The 21,827-nt window shown below is 40.3% G+C and overlaps 1 protein-coding gene across 4 annotated transcripts in view; it reads left to right on the top strand.

Annotated features, from left to right (window-relative positions):
- The first annotated feature begins 425 nt into the window (after window positions 1-425).
- TAF1B (TATA-box binding protein associated factor, RNA polymerase I subunit B) overlaps window positions 426-21,827 on the top strand; it is a 67,999-nt gene continuing 46,597 nt past the window's right edge. The window contains exons 1-6 of one of the 4 annotated variants that reach the window (XM_040622813.1): window positions 426-539; window positions 2,165-2,263; window positions 6,519-6,606; window positions 8,871-8,968; window positions 10,834-10,929; window positions 16,971-17,124. Coding sequence is in view for 3 of the 4 variants with exons in the window: in XM_008702762.2 (XP_008700984.2) it covers window positions 1,063-1,278; window positions 2,165-2,263; window positions 6,519-6,606; window positions 8,871-8,968; window positions 10,834-10,929; window positions 16,971-17,124 (751 nt within the window). In the remaining variant the exon portion in view is untranslated. Of the gene's footprint in view, window positions 540-722; window positions 795-1,043; window positions 1,279-2,164; window positions 2,264-6,518; window positions 6,607-8,870; window positions 8,969-10,833; window positions 10,930-14,568; window positions 14,664-16,970; window positions 17,125-21,827 lie in introns of those variants that run through there. The other 3 variants (XM_040622812.1, XM_008702762.2, XM_040622814.1) reach the window with 3 other exon arrangements.

Here is a 21,827-nt window from a genome sequence, read left to right as displayed (position 1 = left end):
TAAGGCTCTACCTTCACAATCTGTATTTCCAGAATCTCTATACTTCTCACTGTCTCCTGCGCTTTCACCTGGTTCAAGCTACCCCTGGATCTTGTCTGGATTATTTTACTAGTCTCCTGACTTGTCTCCACTGCTTCCGTTGCCCCCATCAGTCTCTTCTCCCCACAAGGGTCAGACTGGTCTGCCGAACCTAAGGCCGATCTTGTAACTCCTCCAATAGCTTCCAAGTAAAATCCTCCCCCAGTACTAGTACTTCGTCTCTGATTCTTACAGAGGAGGAAACTGAGGCACAGGGAGCGGAAAACGGTGACTGCACCCAGGTCTACCTCAACAAGCGTGTTCTTTCCTCCGGAACCCCACGCCTCTCCCGTGCCAGTAAAAGCCAGAACCGCGAGGAGCACGGAGAGCTGTCTTCCCCCACGCTGCGGAGGGTGGGCCGCCACCGCCTCCCCAGCAGCGTGCAGGACGAGGACGGTCTTGCAACAAGCCCAGCGGGAACGAATCAGCTCAGCAGCAGGCGCGCCCCGTTTCTTCCCGAGGTCGGTTCCAGTTACCTCGACTGGGGAAGGAATGAAGTCTGGGAGGGGGCGGCAGGGGTTGCGGAGCTTCCTTCCCCAAGCGAGCAGGCATGAACCCGCGGACCCAGGCGCCCGGAATCCAAAGCCGCGGTCTCGGTTTCCGCCCGGCGGGCTCCTCCCTGAGCTCCCGGAAGCTGCGCTCGCTGCCGGGGTAACGGGCCCGGCGGGGGCGGGGGCGGCGGCGGTGGCTGTGCCGTTATGGACCTGGAGGAGGCGGTGAGGCAGCTGGGCGCCCTGCGGGCCCCACAGCGGGGCGGGAGGGGAGTGAGGCTGAGGGAAGGGGCCGCAGGACGCCGACTGGCTTTGGGGGTGGCCACTGGTCGGAGGAGGGCGGGCGGAAGGCTGCGGGGCGGGGAAAGGGATGGGGCTGGCGGGCCGGTTGTGCCCACATTTTGGGGAGTGAGGCTGGAGTTTCTGGCCGGGTGAGGTTGTGGGTGAAGGGAGGGCGGGGCGTCAGTCCATGTGGGTGTGTTTCAGGAGGGGGATGGAGTTGTGCGTTTTATGGGGTGGCCACCCACATGGCCCATCCCCTCTCGGCCGGGCCACCCGCGAGTTCCCTTTGATGCGGAGGGGGCCGTGGGAGGGCCGGGGTTGGAACGGGCTGGCTCCTGAGCTCCCCTCCTCCCCAACTCCGGTCTCACCGGGCATCGTCGCCACGCTCTGGCGAGGGATTCCAAATTCGGGTTTGGGCCACGCCAGGGTAATGCTACGGGGCCATTGCAAACTTTACGGACTTGATGAAATAATTTCGGCGTTCATTTTTGACAAACTGCATAAAATGCGGCACTCTTCGGCCGTGTTAAGGGAATATTGGGCAATTATGTCAACGATAAGGTCAAAGATCAGAGAGTTCGGGACCAATAGTTTAGTCCCCTCTGTGTACATACCGAAGCATAACGGTGATAGAAGGCCTTGCTCATTATAAATGCTCAATAAATGTTTATCGAATGATGGATGGCTAATGTCTGTACATCTAGGTGAATGAAATTAGTAATTATATCTCACCGTTAACCTGCATTTGCTCTGAGTAGGGATCATGTCGGTTTTGCTCACCACTGAATCCCTGGCACCTGGTTAAGTGCCTAGTGCATACATAGGTGATTCTCCTTATATTGCTGAATGAATAAGTCGAAACTTGGAACAACCCCAATAAAAATCTGGTTCTTTTGTGGTATGTGTTTTTAGTGTCATTGAGAAAGTTCCAAATGGTATGCAATTTCTATTTTTAAAGTCTTGTCTTTACTTAAATCTTGTCCTCTTTCTTCCTCACGGCACTTTCCAGTTTTATTAACTCATCCTTTTTTTCCACTTTACCCCTACCACCTTTTTCTTCTTTTTTTTCCCCCCTCACAGCATATTTTAGAAACTTTTTTAATCATTCCATTTCAAACTGTTCAAAAGACTGAACTGTTCTTCTCTTTGTTTATAGTCTCTCTGATACATTTTTTATTTTCTATGTTTTTTGTTCTTTGGGTTTTTTTTATCTGTAGGGTAAAATTGCAGGGAACCCTGTAGGTGGAACTGCAAGGTTTAGGTGCAATGTATTGAATATGGTTTGATAGTAACACCTTTTCTATCTTCTATAGAAAGAGTTCAGAGAAAGATGCACTCAGTGTGCTGCTGTCTCTTGGGGTCTTACTGATGAAGGCAAATATTATTGCACTTCTTGCCACAACGTTACAGAGGTAAGTAACATATCACTTATGAATCTACTAATGTTTTAAAAATTACGGTTTTAGCCTGATATGTGGCATAGTTCCCAAATAATCCATTTTTGTCACTCCTGCAATTCCCAAATTCCGAGAATGTAAGTGGTCCTCAAGTGCTTACACATGAGCTAAGGAATGAATAAATTAGATTTAGGATGGGTTTTTTAAATGATGTTGGGCCTTATTTGTAAATACTTTCATGATTCAAACTGTGTAGTATAAGGGAAAATAATTAAAATTGTACTTAGAAGGTGATGCATTTCTTTTTATTAGTTAATACTCATGTCAGAGTTTTTAATATGTTGTGGTAGCTTAGAGGTTTGGAAGATGGAATGTTATAAAGATTGAGGACTATTAGGAATATTGGAAATATGCTTCATTATCATTTTATCTTTGTATAGTACCTTAGAGATTACAAAGTGTTTTCTTATCCATTATTTCATTTTCTCCTCATAACCATTGTGAGATATACTATTATGCCTATCCCTCAATGGGGCAAGTAGGGCTCACGAGTTGAGAGAGCTTGCCAAAGTCACACAAGTACAAAGTGTTGAGCCAGAACGTGAACCTGAGTCTTCTGACTACTGTGGTCATTTTACCCCATCACACCTGCCTCTTACACTAGAGCTTGTTATATTGTCTTATGTGTACCCTTGGTAAATAAGGCCCCGTTCACATGGGGAGTGCTAGGTTCTATTCCAGTTACCACACATTCAGGACAATATAACCAAAATAATCAAGGCTGTGGACAGTCTGCTACTGGACAGGCTGAACATGCTAGGACTCCTCTCTGGAAAAAGATTTGCTCAAAGTCTGCAAAGCCAGGAAGGTACAAGTATTACATTTACCATGTAGACTTAAGAAAGGCAAATTTGGGACAGATGAAAGTAACCACGTAGACTTCTGCTTTTGGCCAAGATGGAGTAACAGGAACCAGATTTACCCTCCTACCTTAAACAACTAAAAACTTGGGCAAAATATATAAAACAACTAAAAAAAACCTTTCCTTTGACGAAAGTGGCTAATTTACCTTGTTGTTCACACAGAGCTTTTCTTGAAACAATCCTTGTTCTTCAGGACGCAGCCGAAGTTCTTATGCCTGCCTCCCACTTAAGTCACACAGAATATTAAAAAAATGCTAGCTCAGTGAAATTTTGTGGGTGGTGGATGTTTCATTATCTTGATTATGGTGATGGTTTCGTAAAGATGTGTGTATATGTATGTATATATGTATAGATACACACATGCATATGTATACACTCATACACTTTATTTTTTTTTAAAGATTTTATTTATTTATTTGAGAGAGAGAGAGAATGCACACACGTAAGAGTGAGAGAGCATGGTCGGGGGGCAGAGGGAGAGGCAGAAGCAGACTCCCTGCTGAGCAGGGAACCCGATGCTCGATCCCAGGACCCTGGAACCATGACCTGAGCCAAAGGCAAATGCTTAAGCAACTGAGCCACCCAGGCGCCCCTACACTTTTTTTTTTTTTTTTAATATTTACTTATTTATTTTAGGGAGAGAGGGAGAGAGCCTGTGTGAGCATGGGTGGAGGGAGGGGCAGAGGGGGAGAATCTCAGGCAGACTCCTCGCTGAGCGTGGATCTGACTTGTGGCTTAATCACATGACCCTGAGATCACGACCTGAGCCGAAATCAAGAACCAGACCCCAACCGACTGAGCCACCCAGGTGCCCCAGCGTGTGCACTTTAGACGTGTGCAGTTTGACCTTCTCTGCTTTGATGCATGTGGGGCACTAGCAGTTTTACCCAGGATTGTTTTCGCAGCAGCAGTGCAAATGTAAACACAGCGAAGGATGATGTGTCTAATTGGACTAATTGCCATTAGTAGATGAAGTCAGCACGCTATTTTTGTGGAAATTAAACTACATTAACTAATTGCCTCTTTTATTTCTGTCTTTGGTAATGTTCCTATTTGATTCTGTCTGATAAAATCTGCAGTCATTTTAACTTGAAAGATCCTAATACCACTACACTACCTAGTTCCACATTTGAAAGACAACCTGTATAGAGTAACTTGTCAAGAATGTGGCATTCTTTCCTTTTTTAAAGATTTATGTATCTATTTGAGAGAGAGAGAGAATGAGAGCAGGGGGAGGGGCAGAGGAAGATAATTTCCAGTAGACTCTGAGCTGAGCACAGAGCCTGGTGCTGGGCTTGATCTCACGATCCCGAGATCGTGACCTGAGCTGAAACCAGGACTCCGACGCTTAACTGACTATGCTATCCAGGTGCCCCAAGAATGTGGCGTTCCTGAAGATGGGCAGCATCTGCATATAGGCCAAGAACCTAACTCGGTGCATTCCATATGATAGGCAGAGCTGTGTATTGTACAACTTCAGTGGTTATTCTTGGCTTTATGGTACCTCAGGCATGTTCTTCATGTAGGATACGATGTGATCCGTGCTGCCTGGAGTGTGTGCTGTAGTGTGGCAGGGTTGATATCCAGTAGGTGGAGGATGGCCAATGAGACGTAGTCTAGCTATGAAGAGTAGAGGTCATGGTGCAACTTTCCCTATATTTCTGCACCCTCATTGCCCTCCAGCTCTTACCCTATTTGTAATTCTGAAGCTGTGGATACTCACTATAATCTGGAAAAAAGCCTTCTGAATTAGTAAAAGAATGAGAATGTTACGTTGGTGTGTTTTAAACAGGAAAACTTTTTTCAGGTCTTAAATCTGGCCCATTTAGACAATAGATGTTCTTGTAGGTATTTCATAAAGGTGTAGGCTAAAATTGCATGAGTTCAGTAGATTTTTATAACATCAGATTTATTGTAGAAAATCTATAAATTATGAAGGTGAAAGCTAAAATCACCAGGAATCTTGGGGTGCCTGGGTGGCTCAGTTGGTTAAGTGTCTGCCTTCGGCTTAGGTCATGAGCCCAGGGTCCTGGGATCAAGTTCTGTGTCCAGCTCCCTGCTCAGTGGGGAGTCTCCTTCTCCCTCTCCCTTTGCCACTTCCCTGCTTGTGTTTTCTCTCTCTTTCTGTCAAATAAATAAAATCTTTAAAAAAATAATAAAGATAAAGTCACCAGTTATCTTAATATACAGCATTTTAATCACTTCCTTTTAGACACTTTTTTTTTCTATGTATTGAAGGGAAAGGGGATGTGGATGAGCATTTTTGAATCTTCTGTCTTGATTAAATATTTTCCTGTGTTATTCTAAACATTTGTGGACAGTTTTATTGCCTGTATAAATATCCCACAATGTAACCATTCAGTAACTTAATTAACTATGGATCCAGTTTTAGATATTTAGCTTTTTCTAGCTTTTTGTTATTTCTCATTTCATGGAGTTCAGATTTTAAGCCTTATTTATCCCTGCCTACTCTTTATACATTGTACCTGTCTTTGTAGGGTAACTGCTTTGGTATGTATTCTGATGTGTCTTATGTTTTCAGTGTGGCTAACCCAGTCCACCAGAATGGCTTCAAATGTGGTTTCTGTGACTAGAGGAAATACATTCCCCAAATCCTATTGTTAAAGATGTTTCTTTTACTCTTAATGAAGGCTGAAGATAAACTTCATTCCAATCTCTAAGTTTAGAGAAATATATAAATGCTATCTGTTGGTTAAAAATCTTCACCTCTCTTCCCTCGTTAAGACTTAATTCTTTTATTTTGGTTGTGAGAGAGGCAGAATCTTAGGGACCAGCCCTTGAGAGCACTTGGAGTTGAAGATAATGGGATGAATTATACTATTTTGTCATCCTAAAATTGTGTAGGTTTGATTAAAAATAAAAAGTAGTACTTTTATAATTTCAGAAATGAAAACTTACTCAAATATATAGAAAAGCAGGATGAAATGAATCTGTATGCAGCATAGTCATTGCTGGTTACAATAAATACAGTTCTTTTAATTCCAGAGTGTGTTTGGATGGAGGAAAAAGGGAACAAATTAGATTTTAACATTAAGTTTCATTTGAAAAAATTAGAAAGTGACTTAAAATAAAAGTTTATTCATTTGCCAGACTTTTATTTAGTATTTACTGTGTTCCAGGTACTGTTTTGAGTAATGAAAATTTTTAAATGAAAAAGCAACGTAAAGGTTAACCAAAATGTTACAGTCGATATAATTTTCCCAAAATGTTACTATCCTTGGTCCTGGCACTCACAGTTTGGGTCATTGTACTTCCCAGAGTGTGCTTAGAAATACCTTTTGGGAGATGTAAAACTATCTTTTTAATGGTCTCTCTGTCTCCTGCAGAGATCTAAGGAAGTCATAAACACTGGGGCTATTCCTAATACTAAAATACAAGCCATCAACCGGGGACTTAAAAGAAAAAGAAAACTTGGTAAGCCCTTTCTTCATATGTGCTTAGGGATATGCAATGGAATTTTAAATAGATTCTCGAGAGGTTGCCAGAGTTGTAAACAGGTCATCCAAAGTGGAATTAAAGTGGATGATTGTTGATAGTAAAATTGGAAGTAAATGTCTTTAAGCATATCCTGTTTTTATCCTGCTTATGGTTGTGAGTTGCTTTTTCAGTGGAGCAACTAGTATGCAAAAAATCATAATGGAGTGTATTCCTTCTTATCTGTTGGCATATGTTTCTCCATTCTATGTCATCTATTCAGAATATGATTTTCTGTGCTTTTGAAGAAAAATGCTTACTTTCTGAAATGATAATATGGAATTGTCAGGTTAGGCAAGTTCAACATGATGTTCAACTTTTAGACATCTATTTTTCTCATGAATTTTGAACACACACTTTTAAAATTTTCCTTTTAAAATAGGAAAATTATTTTCCTTTAAAATAGGAAAATTATTTTCCTTTAAAATAGGAAAATTATTTTCCTTTAAAATAGGAAAATTATTTTCCTTTAAAATAGGAAAATTATTTTCCTTTAAAATAGGAAAATTATTTTCCTTTTAAAATAGGAAAATTATTTTCCTTAAAATAATCTCAGCATGGGTGTGCTCTGAAAGGTAATCTACTTCATTAATCCAGTGAGTACATATAACTAACCATTATTGAGAAGAATCTGAGGTAAAGTCGAACTGATGTTTTTTATTTCTGTGACTGCCTAGGGCCAGTTTCTCCAGTTTGAAACCAGGTTAATGATAGCGGTGGATTCTTGTAGGTGAGGTAGCTTTAAGGACGCACACACATGAAATATAGATACGTAAGTGTTAGTGAAATATCTCTATGAAATACATTGATATTCTTAGGTGAATAACAGAGAGAATGCCTAAATGCCAACTTGTGTTTCTGTTTAACCTTAATAGTGACTATCTTTATTAGGCTAGAAGCTGGTTACTGTTTAACTAAATTTTGTTGGAGTAAAACTTGATTAATTTGGTTTTGACTTAAGTAACTAAAATGTATACTTTCGACTTAAATTGCTGCAGGAAATTTAGGTGCTTCAAATTAGCTGTCAAGTGTCTTATATTCAACTTCTTTGACCCTGCATAGTTTCTTCATCTGTAAAATGAGAATGTAATACCATTTGTTATGTAAAATAGAAACTCCGAATTTAAAATTAAGACTTTACCGGTTTGTAAGAGCAGTGTTCTGGAAGAAGGGTGCACACGGTACAGTTTGAAGAGTTTAAACTTGCTCAACTTCAGAGTGCATCAGAATTAGAGGCTTTCTCTTTTACTCCTATACAACCCAAGAAATGGAGGTCAGTCAGCAGGGTGAGGAGTAGGACTCCTGTGATATTCTGCAGGGGAGGGGGAGCTTGGGTCCTAGTAACAGACTTCATAAGCTAAGTGTAAAAGGTGCTGATAACATGTTTTTCAAAGAGTTGTAATATTTATCCAGCAGGGAGGAGTAAGACATTAGGCTCTTAGCAGATTTTAATATTTTCTTTACCTTCTAGTTCTCTTTAAACACGTAGCTCTGTCTGTGGTGGTGGCACATTTCTTCATAATCTCTTAGGGTTATTTTGAGGATTAAAGAAAATAACCTATTTAAAATACCTTGTACATACCTGATGCCTAGGCAGAGCTCAGTAAGTATTAGTTGCCTTGCTTCTAATGTCTCCCTGTAACCTGGAACTATTTCCAGAGAAACAGAATGCCATCGAGCAAGTTTATTTTCTCCGAATGTTCTAATTTCTCTTTCCTACACTCCTGGACCATCACATCTTGGCTTTTGTTCATTCATTCTCCATATACTCAGTGTTCGCTTTCTTTGTGAGTTGGAACAAAGGAGGGGAGAAGCAGAGGCTGAGTATTGAGTATTCTTTCCTTTAGGATTCTGCTGGGTATTGTCCAGTACAATAGATTTCATTGTTCAGTACATAACTTTTAAAAGTTGCTTCCTTTTTTAACATGGTGACTATTCACTTTTCTGTCCTTTACATTGATATTTCAGAAAAAAATTGTAGATAATTTAAAGTATTTGAAATCTGAAAAATTATAAAAATGGGGTTTAGCTTTAGCATTTGTGTACATATTTGCTGGATTGGAAGCAGGAGAGTATGAGGATGGAAACCCTATACAGGAATACAGAACAATTCCAGCTGTAATGTGTAAAACACAGTTGTAACTCTCTAGTAGCATGTAGTAAATAGGAGTGCAAATGTCTGAACCATGTCATTTGTCATTTAGAGAAAGGCTGGGATTGGTATGTGTGTGAAGGTTTTCAGCAGATACTTTATCAACAAGCAGAAGCCTTAAAGACCCTTGGAGTAGGCCCAGAATTAAAGGTAAGTCCATTTGTGTCTAGACGGTAGCCTTTTGTTTGAAGGACATTAAGATTTGAAGTGAAACTAAGGAGAAAAGTAGGGTTATCAGTGATGACACTAGGGCTCCTGGAAGAATCATTTTTTCTGATGTTTTTGCTTTAATTCTTTTGGTAGACTGATAATTCCCAGAGTGTGTTCTACAGGGTATGAATAAGCAATACAACCAAAAGAAAATAAAAAAGGTTTTTAATCTTCAGCTATTTGGGAAACATTGTATTAAATAAAGTAAAACAAATAACTTTGCAGACTTTTTGGTGTCTTATGTGTTAACGTGCTTGTTTGATTTCCAAGGGGATGTGGTATTGCAGTATTCACAATTTGAGAACAAAATCCTTTAGCATGTATATGTATGTAGCATTAATCAGGACTTGAGTTCCAGAATGTGCTTTGGGGAGTGATACATTAAACCAGTGGTTCTCAACCTTGAAAGTGTACCAGAATCACCTGAAAGGCTGGTTAAAACACAGGTTACTCAACCTCATTCTAGAGTTTCTAATTCAGGAGGTCTGGAGTAGGGCATTTCTAACAAGTTCCCAGGTGACACTGATGCTGCTGGTCCAGGGACCGCACTTGGACTTTGCTGCCCCTCCAGAGCACCGCAGTATCCCTGCTGTTGTGTGAACCTCATCCTTCTTCATCTGGTTGAAGCCATTTCAGGACTTCTTTAAAAAGCCAGTTATTTAGCAGCAAGTGGTTCTCGTACACCTGCTTTGTGCCCGTTATTGGAAACCAGGTGCTAAGGGATCCAGCCTAGTTGGAGAGAGGGTTTTATGCAGATGTGGAAGGAGTAAACATGAAATGATAGGACGATGTGCTTATAAGTGACATTAAGGGCAAAAAGAGAAAGTAGAAAGATCAATGTGGACTGAAGTCACCAAGGAAAGATTTGTAAAGGAGACTTTGCTGTTCAAACCAGTGTTAAGGGCAAGCCAGCAAGAATGCCCTCTAGGTTGATGCATGGCCTAAGAGGACTCTGGGCCTACCCTGAAAAGTATTATAGGAATTAAAAATACAAAAACATGAGAGACCAGATGGCACCCGTGGTGGTAGTCTGGGGGTTTGTGAATCTGGTTTCTTTCAAGTCATCCTATGTTATAAATGCTTTGTAACTTATAGTTTCATATGGTTATGCCAAATAACTATGGTAGGGTTTACTCCCATATAGTTTTCCACCCACTTCATCAGGGTATGAAAACAGTTTATCTGAAATTAGCCAATGAACATAACTGTTTAGACCTGACCATTTAAATGGCACAGAAATGGCATTATACTAAGAACACAGCCTCTGGAATAAAAACTGACTCCAAATCCTGTTCATGGATGTTCTGCTTATTGACTGGATCATTTTGGCCAATTTACTGAGTTTCCTTAGTGGTAAAATGGAGATAGTAGCTATCTTGCAGTATTGTATTAGAGCTAATGGATGCCTCATACCTAGTAGGTGATGAATAAATAGAAAAGTTATTTTGTTTTCTTACCTTATTTTACTTCTACTTGGACCCAGTAGCAGCTTTGCCTCTAACTAGAGGTGTGGTCATATATAAGTTGCTTTCTTTCTCTCATTCTTAATATACTAAACTTGCAAAAGGAAGGGATTCAACTAGGTGATCTCTATGGAATTAGTCTCTTCTTTAAAAATCTAAGATTATGAAGAATTTATTCAGTGTTTCCCATATACCTGATTTTGTGATGCTAATTCTTAAGAAAAGTAGGTAAGAAAGGTAAGAATACATTTAGATGGAGGGCAATATATAAAGTACAAGTTTATAGATATACGAGTGTATTAGTCACAACCTGAATCAATACTCATTTCCCTTCTACCTTAGAATGAAGTTTTACATAATTTTTGGAAGCGCTACCTTCAGAAGAGCAAGCAGGCATATTGTAAAAACCCAATTTATACCAGTGGAAGAAAAGCTACGGTAAGTCACAAGTCTGAGAAGCAGGATGAAAAGCCATTTCTAGTGTGAGGTAAAGATGAAGACAGGTTCAACCTCACCTGGATTTATGATGTTTGTCAGAGAATTGCCAGTGAAGAGGTTTCTCTTGTAGTCCAGAAAGACAGGATTACTGATCTAGACATTGGAATCAATTTTGACTTCTTATGTACGTAGTTGAAACCAATTTGTAGTTAACTTCTAAATAGAAGCTTAAGGAATTTTTATTAATTGTATTATTTAAAAAAAAATTTTTTTTTTGCATGTTTTTTCTTTTGCTTGGAATACCCTCTTACCTTACCTGGCATTTCATGATTCAGCTCAGTTATCTCTACTCAGCAGTCTTTATGTGAAGAAAAATAGTCTGGATGCCTCACCACCCTCTCTCATATCCCCCAGAGCATTTATATTTTTAGTTTGCTTTTACCTGCTTTAAGAATGTACCATGGGACATTTTATTTGGGGTAGAGGAGGATTCCACCACTGAGAAAGTTTGATAAACTGTGGTATGTTTGATGTGTGGTACTTATTCTCCAGGGCTGGGAAGAGATTCTGAATCTGTTTGACACACATTTCTTAAGAGCTTGGAGACTTGGCCCAGTGTTTCCTTGTTTGGTTGGGGTTGCCTAGGTTCCACATGGAGAGTTGAGTGATCCAGGACTGAGAAGCCCAGGTCTGAGTGAAAGGAATAGGTCCTGAGAACGAGAAGTTTAGAGGCGCTAAGCCGTGTGAGAGGCAACGATGGAAGGGGGACTGGCCTAAGCAATTAGTGTAGGAAACTTCCTTTTTGAATCTGGGACAGTGGATTTAAATAAAGTCAAGAGGAGTAACTTGAATTTACTAGAACAGACAGTTTTATAATGATAGAGTTATGAAACATTGTCCTCTCTGGATTCAGGCAGCAGGTGCTTCTCAAGAAAAACAAAAGATGCTATGTGGTTCTAAGGTGACACTTTGAAAGAGTAAAGAAAAGAACAGAAAAGAGCCATCCAGGCTAATAAGAATCTGATCTTGGGGCACCTAGGGGGCTTCGGTTAAGCATCTGCCTTTGCCTCAGGTCATGATCCCGGGGTCCTGGGATTAAGCCCTATGTCAGGCTCCCTGCTCAGCAGGGAGTCTGCTTCTCCCTCTGCCCCTGCCCCCACCCTTGCACACACATGCACACACACTCTCTCTCTCTCTCAAATAAATGAATAAAATCTTTTTAAAAAATCTGATCTTTAGAATTACTTAGCTAAGGTATTAGTTGGTTATATTTGCACACTGTGGGTTTGCCTAGCACATAGAAATTTTGAATCAGAACCTGGAATTCTCTCTGACATTTTAACATTTTTAGGTTAACATTTTAAGGTATTTAAAAAGGTTTTGTTTACTTGAATAAACACCTGTCTAAAGTAGCATTAGCATCACACTAAAATCTTCTTGATGAATAAATAAGCAGTAAGAAAATTTTAACCTAATGTACAAATTGGTAATATAGTGTTTATTAAAGAGTACAGCTATGTTGAATATACTCTATTTTGAGAGGAAAAAGGAACAAGTAACAAGTACTTTTAAGTCAGAAGTTTAGTCTTTGGAGTGCCTGGATGGCTCAGTTGGTTAAGCGTATGCTTTTGGCTCGGGTCATGATACCAGGGTCCTGAGATCGAGACCTGCATCAGGTTCTCTGTTCTGCGGGGAGCCTGCTTCTCCCTCTCCCTCTGCCTGCCACTCTCCCTGCTTGTGCTCCCATTCTCTCTCTTTTTTTCTGTCAAATAAATAAATAAATCTTAAAAAAAAAAAGAAGAAGAAGAAGAAGCTCTGTCTTCTCCAGTATGCTGTTGGCACCAAAAGAGACACATACATCAGTGGAACAGAATAGAGAATCCAGAAATGGACCCTCAACTCTATGGTCGACTAATCTTCAACAAAGCAGGAAAGAACATTCAATGGAAAAAAGACAGTCTCTTCAACAGGTGTTGGGAAAATTGGACAGCCACATGCAGAAAAATGAAACTAGACCATTTTCTTACACCATACACAAAAATAGACTCAAAATGGATGAAAGACCTAAATGTGAGACAGGAATCCATTAAAATCGTAGAGGAGAACACAGCAACCTCTGTGACCTCAGTTGCAGCAACTTCTAGCTAGACATGTCTCCAAAGGCAGGGGAAACAAAGGCAAAAATGATCTATTAGGACTTCAGCAAGATAAAAAAACTTTTGCACAGCAAAGGAAACAGTCGATAAAACCAAAAGACAACCGACAGGATGGGAGAAGATACTTGCAAATGTCTTATCAGGTAAATGGCTAGTATCCAAAATCTATAAAGAACTTATCAAACTCAAGACCCAAAAAATAAATAATCCAATCAAAAAATGGGGAGAAGACATGAACAGACATTTCTCCAAAGAAGACATACAAATGACCAAGACACATGAAAAAATGCTCAACATCACTTGGCATCAGGGAAATTCAGATCAAAACCACAATGAGATACCACCTTACACTGTTCAGAATGGCTAAAAGTAACAAGTTAGGAAACAACAGATGTTGGCGAGGATGTAGGGAAAGGGGAACCCTCTTACACTGTTGGTGGGAATCCAAGCTGGTACAGCCACTCTGGAAAACAGTGTGGAGCTTCCTCAAAAAGTTGAAAATAGAGCTACCCTATGACCCAGCAATTGCACTACTAGGGATTTACCCCAAAGACACAAATGTAGTGATCTGAAGGGGTACCTGCACCCCAATGTTTATAGCAGCAATGTCCACAATAGCCAAACTATGGAAAGAGCCCAGATGTCCATTGACAGATGAATGGATAAAGAAGATGTGGTATAGATATACAATGGAGTGTTTACTCAGCCATCAAAAAAAATGAAATCTTGCAATTTGCAACGACATGGATGGAACTAGAGGGTATTATGCTAAGTGAAATAAACCAATCAGAGAAAGAGAATAATCATATGATCTCATGTGGAATTTAAGAAATAAAACGGAGGATCATAGGGGAAGGGAGGGAAAAATAAAACAATATGAAATCAGAAAGGGAGACAAACCATAAGAGACTCTTAACTATAGGGAACAAACTGAGGGTTGCTGGAGGGGAGGGGGCTGGGGGGATGGGGTAACTGGGCGATGGACATTAAAGAGGGCACGTGATGTGATGCGTGCTGGGTATTATGTAAGACTGATGAATCACTGAACTCTACCTTTGAAACTAATACACTATATGTTAATTGAATATATGTTTTTTTAAAAAGAATTTTTAAAAAAAGAAGCTTAGTCTTCTCAAATATTCAGTAATTTCTTCATGCTTTGAATGTGACTGCAGCAAGAATAGTAAGCGCCTGTATCTGAATCCTGGCTCCACTACTGTGACTTGTGTGATCTTGGGTGAGATAAATTACTTAAAACTTCCAGAAAAAATGAACAAGCAATGATTATAAACCAGGGTAGGATAAGGGAGATAGAAAATGGGGTGGCAGGAAAGGGTACTATTTGTGGTGTGATCAGGGAAGGCCTCCCCTCCCTGATGAGGAATCTTAGGTGACAGTAAGCCATAAGGATATCCAGGGGAAGAAATGCAGAATTTCAGGCCTCACCCAGACCAACTGAATCAGAATCTGCATTTTAACACAGTTTCCTAGCTGTTTCCTGTGCACACTAAAGTTTGAGAAGCCCTCTTCCAGATGAGACATGGTGGTGGCTGCGACAAGGTGGTAGCAATGGAAATGGTAAGTGCTAGGATTCTAGATGAACTTTGGATGGGGTCATCAGAATTTCCTGATGGTTTGGAAGTAGGGTGTGAGAGAAAGAGAGGAGTCATCAAGGATGACTTAAGTTTGGGGCCTGATACAACAGGTAGAACGTGAAGATCTATAGTTCGGTTTTGGACATGTTAAATTTGAGACAGCTGTTAGACATCTAAGAGCAGCTTACAAGTACTCAGATTTACAGGTCTTCAATTCAGGAGAGGACTATGTTAGAGATAAAAATTTGGATGTTGTTAATGTACATTATAATCATCAAATCTTAATGCCATTGTTTGGAAGATGCACCATTATTTTAAATATCTCCAAGAAAGAAAATAATGCTGCAGATGAAAGCGTGACATACCATTGGTTGTAAGATACACCCTGATGTCACGGATACTAAAATATGGGGAAGAGGCAGTGCATTTTAGAGTTGAAAACAGCAAGGTAGGTAGTGTTTAAAACCACAAGACCAGATGACATCACTGAGGAGTGAAGACAGAGAAGGGGACCAAGGACTGAGCTCTGTGCCACTCTAGGATGAAGATGTCTGGGGTAAGAGCAGAGCCTGCAAAGAAGTCTGAGGAGCACCTGGTAAATTAGGAGGAAGCCTAGAGAGTGAGGGGGCATTCTCTAATCCAAGGAGCAAAATGTTTCGAGAAAAGGGGAGTGATCAACTGGGAAATGCTGCTGCCCAGTCAGGAAGGAAAAGAGCTAAAAATGGGTGAGCGGAGCAGTGGAGTCGCAAGTTTGGTTAGAATGAGGTATAGTATAGACCGGGAAGAGAGAAATTGGAGACTGCAAGTCTGGATAACTCCTCCACGGCATTTCGCTGCAAAGAAGTACAGAGAAATTATATTGTAGCTGGAGTCAAGGAGGGTTTTTTTTTTTTTAAGTGGGATAAATGATAGCATATTTGTGTATTGATAGGAATGATACAGGAAAGAAGAAATTCTCAATGGAGAGAGGGAAAATAGAAATGAGGGATAATCTTTAAGTAGAAAAGGTGGGATTGGGTGCCCAGAGGGAGAAACTGGCTTTTTTTCTTTGTAAGATTTTATTTATTTATTTGAGAGAGAGAGAAGGCCCACACAACTGGTGGGGAGGGGCAAAGGGAGAGGGAGAAGCAGGCTCTCCACTGAGCAGGGAGCCCAGTGCGGATCTTGATCCCAGGATGCTGGGATCATGACCTGAGCCAAAGGCAGATGCTTAACTGACTGACCTACCCAGGTGCCCCAAAACTGGCTTTTTAGATGGCAGCTTTGTCCACCAGAACAATCAGACAGAAAGTAGAGTACGTGGTCAAGTTCCTGGCAGATGGTTGCCTGCATAAGCTTGTGGACATTTTCTTCTGTGATTGGCTTCAATTTTCTCAACGAGTCCATGCTTGTTTGCCAGTTTTATGGTGTACCTTGTCTCATATGCTTACCTGTAGAGAGGGGAAGTACTTGACAGATGACACATGCATCTCATCCCTGATGTTTTTTGGGGTTTTTTGTTTGTTTGTTTGTTTCTTTATTCTCTTGTGAGTTTCCTTAACATGAGTCTTACCTCCTCTTGATAAGATTGAGTTTCTTGGTCTGCGTGGCTGATAGTGTGGCTTTTTAACTGTGATCAGTTTCCCTGAGGTTATGTCAGCTAATGAGGCCCTTAGGTAACCAGTCAGCTGACCTTTCTTAGGAACACTCTGACCACCATTTCAACAATACATGTGTGAAAAATTAAACAATGGTATCAGGTAGTATATCCTTGTCAGTTAAGTATTACAAATAGTAAAGTGCCACAGGAGTTCTGGAATCGAGAACTCATTGAAGAAGTGTTGGTTGGAAAGACAGCATGATAGAGTAAGTAACGAATTGGAGAGAAAGAGAAGAAAGTATAGTCCAGACAGGAGAAATGGAATTAGCAAAGATACAAAGCAGAAATTCCCAGGTAGGCTCAGTGAAGAGAAGCCAACATTGCGCAGGAGTCATTATTGATGTTTTTATTGGTGTAGCTACTGGGCTACAAGAGAGATGTTAGTTAGGTGGAGAAGGAAGCCTGATGTGTCTGTTGGCAACCTGTTTCCTTGCTCACCCTGTGTGTAGCCTTTCTGTAGGAGCGTTCCAGGAGCAGCCAGGCAACACATCGTAGAGGTAAAAGTATTTTGGTTTTAGGAACGTAGCAGATGGTTGCAGTTCTCTAGAGTAGGTTACGGTGTTTCAGATGGGCAGGACTTGGAAGCTCGTAGAAATTAATTGCATTTTAAATTCCAATGTAATAATTTCATGTATGTTATTTTGCAAATAGGTATTAGAAGATAACCCAAGTCATTCAGACTGGGATAGTGAGCCTGACCTGCTGAGTGACTTCAGCTGCCCTTCTTTTGTTGAAAGTGGAACAGACTCTCAGCCTGATGGCCATACTCCGAAGCCTTTCCCCATCAGCAAAGTATCACAGTCAGGTAAAAATGAGAATCAGCCTCTCTAGAATTTTAAAGCTGGTAATGTACCTTAAAAATAGTTTAGTCCAATCTTTTCTTATTCCAAGGAAAGGAACTTGGCCTAGCAAGAAAAATGATTTGCTTAATCATTTGGCTAGGAGAAAGGTAAATTAAATGAAATCTTAGTGCAATTTTTGAAAAGGTACATTGTTTCCACATGAGAATTTTTGTGTGATTTTTTAAAGGAACTTAAACAGTACGTGGATCCAGAGAGAAGGAAGCTAGCTCAACAAAGATCATATGTGCGTGGGCTCAGAATTTTTCAAAAAAAAGTTGCAATAGAGAGATGGTAGATCTTAGCCACATGGTCAGATACGTCAAAGACGGTGTGTCCAGTTTCGAAGCATAGACTGAAGTAAAACTTGCCATATCATGTGTATGTGCGTGAGTTTTACTTTCTGACTTAATTCCATAATTTAAAATAGATAAGGAGTATATTTAAGGTAACAGCTGTAGATCTTCTCAAAGCATTTATTCATGATTTTCATTGTTTCCACACTACATTTTTTTTTAAACAACATGATGGAAAACAGACCTCAAAGAACAGACCAGGCTCTTATTATAGATTACTGGACTCTTGATGTGTGCTGACAGGGTTCTTTGGAAAACAGCTTCCAAACTGTCTGGTGTTAGGGATTGTGGAAATATGGATTGTGTGGTTATATAAAATTTTCAACAAAACATTTTTTGTATGGACTGCTGCTTTGCATGCCTCTTGCCCTCCAAAGAGTAAAAATTCCTTTTATCAGTATATCCGCATTACTTGCTGGACTGCACAGTGACACAGATATCAGATAAGTTACTTTCTGTGTCCAAGAAGCAAAGAAGTTAGGATCGTAGAATAATTGGGCAGCAGTGAATCTCTGGAGTTTCTGGCTCCATGCTTTCGGGCAGGCCTGAACTTAGACTGTCCCAGACAACTAGGACTCTCAAATCATCCAAGCCTTTTAGAGCACCGGGATTGTTTACCTATGTTAAGACTTGTTTTTGTTTGTGTGTTTTTTAGTAAATGATGATCCTTAGAGCTTTATTTTAGTTTTTACATATAAAGTAACTACGAATATAACCCTTATTTCAAAACTCCAAAATACAAATGGTCACACACACACACAAAATCGCCAGTTATTGTGCCATCCAAAAATAACCACTTTGCTGTGGTAGATCATTCCAGAAAGCTTCTTATTCGTGTATACAGAGAGAGAAAGGGAGAGTTTTATTATTTGTTTTTACAAAAATGTGTGCTATTTTTTCCTTCTTTACATGTTTTAATCAAAATCCTACATGCATGTAATTAAAAAAGATTTATAAACCTTGTTATGAAAAGATTATAATCCCTTATTCCCCTAAATGTGCTGTTCCCGAGAGGTATTCATTTTCAGCTCTTCTGCAACTTCCATGGCTCCATATCATACGCTTCTAGTACTACATCTTGATTTCTGCTTTTGGACATTAGCTGTTAAATTCCCACTGTAAAAGATGAAGTGTTGGCTCTTCCACACATTCCTCACTGCCCCTCTCTCCATGTAGTCACCAGCACACAATTCTGCATTTCTTTTTCTCTATCTTCCCAATATAATTAAAATTTTTTTACTAGCCCAATTTTTAGTGTGAGCCATATAGCTTACTGTGATTACATTTTCTGTAGATATTTTTGTTTCCCAGAGTTGATAATTGCCTTGTTACTTGTTTAGTTTTCTATTTATTTTATTACTAATCTATAATTTATTACTAGTGTATCTCCACATCTCCTCCCAGTTCTGAAAATCTCTCGATTTCTTAGATAGTCTACCAGTTTCATATTCTGGAAGAAGTCTTTGTGGAACTTCTGACCTACTCGAATCTACAATGATGTGTCTCTAAACCTATGACCTGGCTGTCTTTGGGATCTCTTTACCAACATCCTGAAGATTCTCTTACCCTTCTTTTGTTAAATTCCTTATTTCCTTGACTGTGTTTCATCTTTTCCTGGTTTACTCCCTCATTTTTGTGGTGCATCTTTTCTTATTTTACTGAGGATATTGATAGGATATTGATAATATTTCCCCTTGACTTGATTCTTTTGTTCTCTGCTTTTTGTATTAGAGGGTTTCTTCAATTGCTTATGAGCCTACTATGGCTGGTCTTCTTAAGAATGGAGATTAAAAAATTGAGTGAAAGCCTTGTACCCACTGTGAGTTTTGTCATTTGTGCTGTGCGTGACCTAGCTGGATTATTTTCTTAGCAAGCCTCCAGCATTATCATCTTTAAATCTTTTCCCCCTTAGCTGATAGGATTTTCAAGAGAAATCTCTTTGAGTCATCTGTTTGGAGGGTGTAATCCTGGCTGTTCTAGGAACTGGGTGGGTAGAAGGCCTAAGGGGAGTGTGGGGGTTGGGGGCTGTCTCAGTACCAATATGTACACTTTCACTTAATCCTCCTGTGTTTAATAATATACCCTATTCTCAACTGTGTATATGATTGACATGCCCTATTCCAGAGACCCTTTGTTTTACTCTCTCCAGAGGAAAAACTTCCAGTTTTCTGCCCAGATTAGCAAGGTGGGGGCAGGCATTTGCTGCACAGAGTTGGGGCGGGAGTGTGTGCGTCGAACTGCTTCTCAGTCAACCTACAGGCAATCTGTCCGGTATTAGACCTACTTCACCCAATTTCCACGATATAACCAATTCTGGAGCTTTCTTTAGAAATCTCCAGGGGAAAGTTACATTGGGTTATGGTTTTCCCTTCTGCCAGCTTTGAATCCAGCTTTCTCAGCACTGCTGAGGCAGTAATCACCTGTACATATGCTTTCCAGCTTTTAAAATTTTGTTGCTGTTGTCTCCTCCTCCATATTGTTTGTTCTTGAGTTTATAGCTATCTTTTAAAAATTCCTGTATAATTGTTGTAATGGGACAGATCAGAGGCTACTATGTATTTTCGGTCTGCCATCTAAACTGGAAGCCTCTATATGTTGGAGAGCCTCTCTAATATATATGTGTGTGTATATATATGCTTTTATATATATTTTTTAACATAGTACTTTATTGAAATCTGTGTCTTTATAAATTCTTTTTGAACAGTCATCCTCAAACTTTAACATCTCTCAGAATCACCTGGAAGCCTTGTTAGACCACAGATTGGTAGGCTCAATGATTTGCATCTCTAATACATTCTCAGGTGGTGCTAATACACCTGGTCTAGGGACTGTACTTTGAGAACCACCGACTTAAGCACTGAGTGAATTGGTATGTGGTATTCCATTGTGTAGAGTTATTTTTTTTTTAATGATTTTTTATTATATTATGTTAGTCACCATACAGTACATCCCCGGTTTCCGATGTAAGGCTCGATGATTCATTAGTTGCGTATAACACCCAGTGCACCATGCAATACGTGCCCTCCTTACTACCCATCACCGGTCTATCCCATTCCCCCACCCCCCGCCCCTCTGAGGCCCTCAGTTTGTTTCTCATAGTCCATCGTCTCTCATGTTTCATTCCCCCTTCTGATTACCCCCCCTTTCTTTATCCCTTTCTTCCCCTACTGATCATCCTAGTTCTTATGTTCCATAGATGAGAGAAATCATATGATAGTTGTCTTTCTCTGCTTGACTTATTTCACTTAGCATTACCTCCTCCAGTGCTGTGTAGAGTTATTTAATTAAATTTCTACTCCTGTACTTTGGTTGTTTTAAATTTGTTTCATATTATAAACAGTACTGCCACAACACGCCTTGACCTTGAATCTTTGCACGATTGATTGATTGATTTTTAAAGATTTTATTTTGTCAGAGAGAGAGGGAGAGCATAGGCAGGGGGAGTGGCAGGCAGAAGGAGAAGCAGACTCCCCGATGAGCAAAGAACCCAGCCGCAGGACCCCGGGATCATGACCTGAGCCGAAGGCAGATGCTTAACCAACTGAGCCACCCAGTCGTCCCTCTTTGCACATTTTAAAAATGTTTTCACTCTGGTGAAAATCTTGAACTGCTAGCCTCTTTGTCACCAGATATTTATTGGGTTCCTCCTTCGTGCTAGAGCCTGCTTGGGGCCCTGGGGACACAGTGATGAACAAGGTTGTCTGCCTTCAAGGTGCTTAGATCTTCGTAGGAGGAACTGGACAGTAAGTGCACACATTTACTAAAAAGTTCAGTTACTGATAAATGCTATGAAGAAAGGATTTATAGGATTTGGAAAGAGGAATTTTGAGAAACAATTTGAAGAGTTTTGTCCAAGAAAGTGTGGAGTCTCTTGGGGTCATTCTTAGTCCTGCTTTTTACTTACCCTACTTCTGGCATTAAATACCAGCTATATCCTGATGACTCAGAAATTTCTATCTCTAGGTGCTCTTCTCAACTACAGATTTTTATATTCAACTGCCTACTTAACCATTTCCATTTGTACAGTTAATAGGTTCTTACACTTGACACGTGCAGTTCTAAAACCCTGATTGCTTTCATCAGTCCTGCTCTTTTGCCATCTCCCTTGTCTCAGTAAATGGTATTTTCATTCTCCTGGTTGCTCAGGCCCAAACTCTCAGGATCACACTTGTCTTCTCTTTTTTTGTCATACTTCACATTCAGTCCACCAGCAAATTCTTCTGACCCTGGCTCCAAAATATGTCCAGATTCCAGCCACTTCTCACCACCGTCACTGCCGCCACTCCATTCCAAGTGCTTGTCGTCACTGCCCT

Source organism: Ursus maritimus, unplaced genomic scaffold, assembly GCF_017311325.1.
Source record: "Ursus maritimus isolate PB19 unplaced genomic scaffold, ASM1731132v1 scaffold_6, whole genome shotgun sequence".
NCBI lineage: Eukaryota > Metazoa > Chordata > Mammalia > Carnivora > Ursidae > Ursus > Ursus maritimus.
The sequence above is the reverse complement of the archived record's forward strand: the minus strand, read 5'-3'. Positions and strand labels throughout refer to the sequence as shown.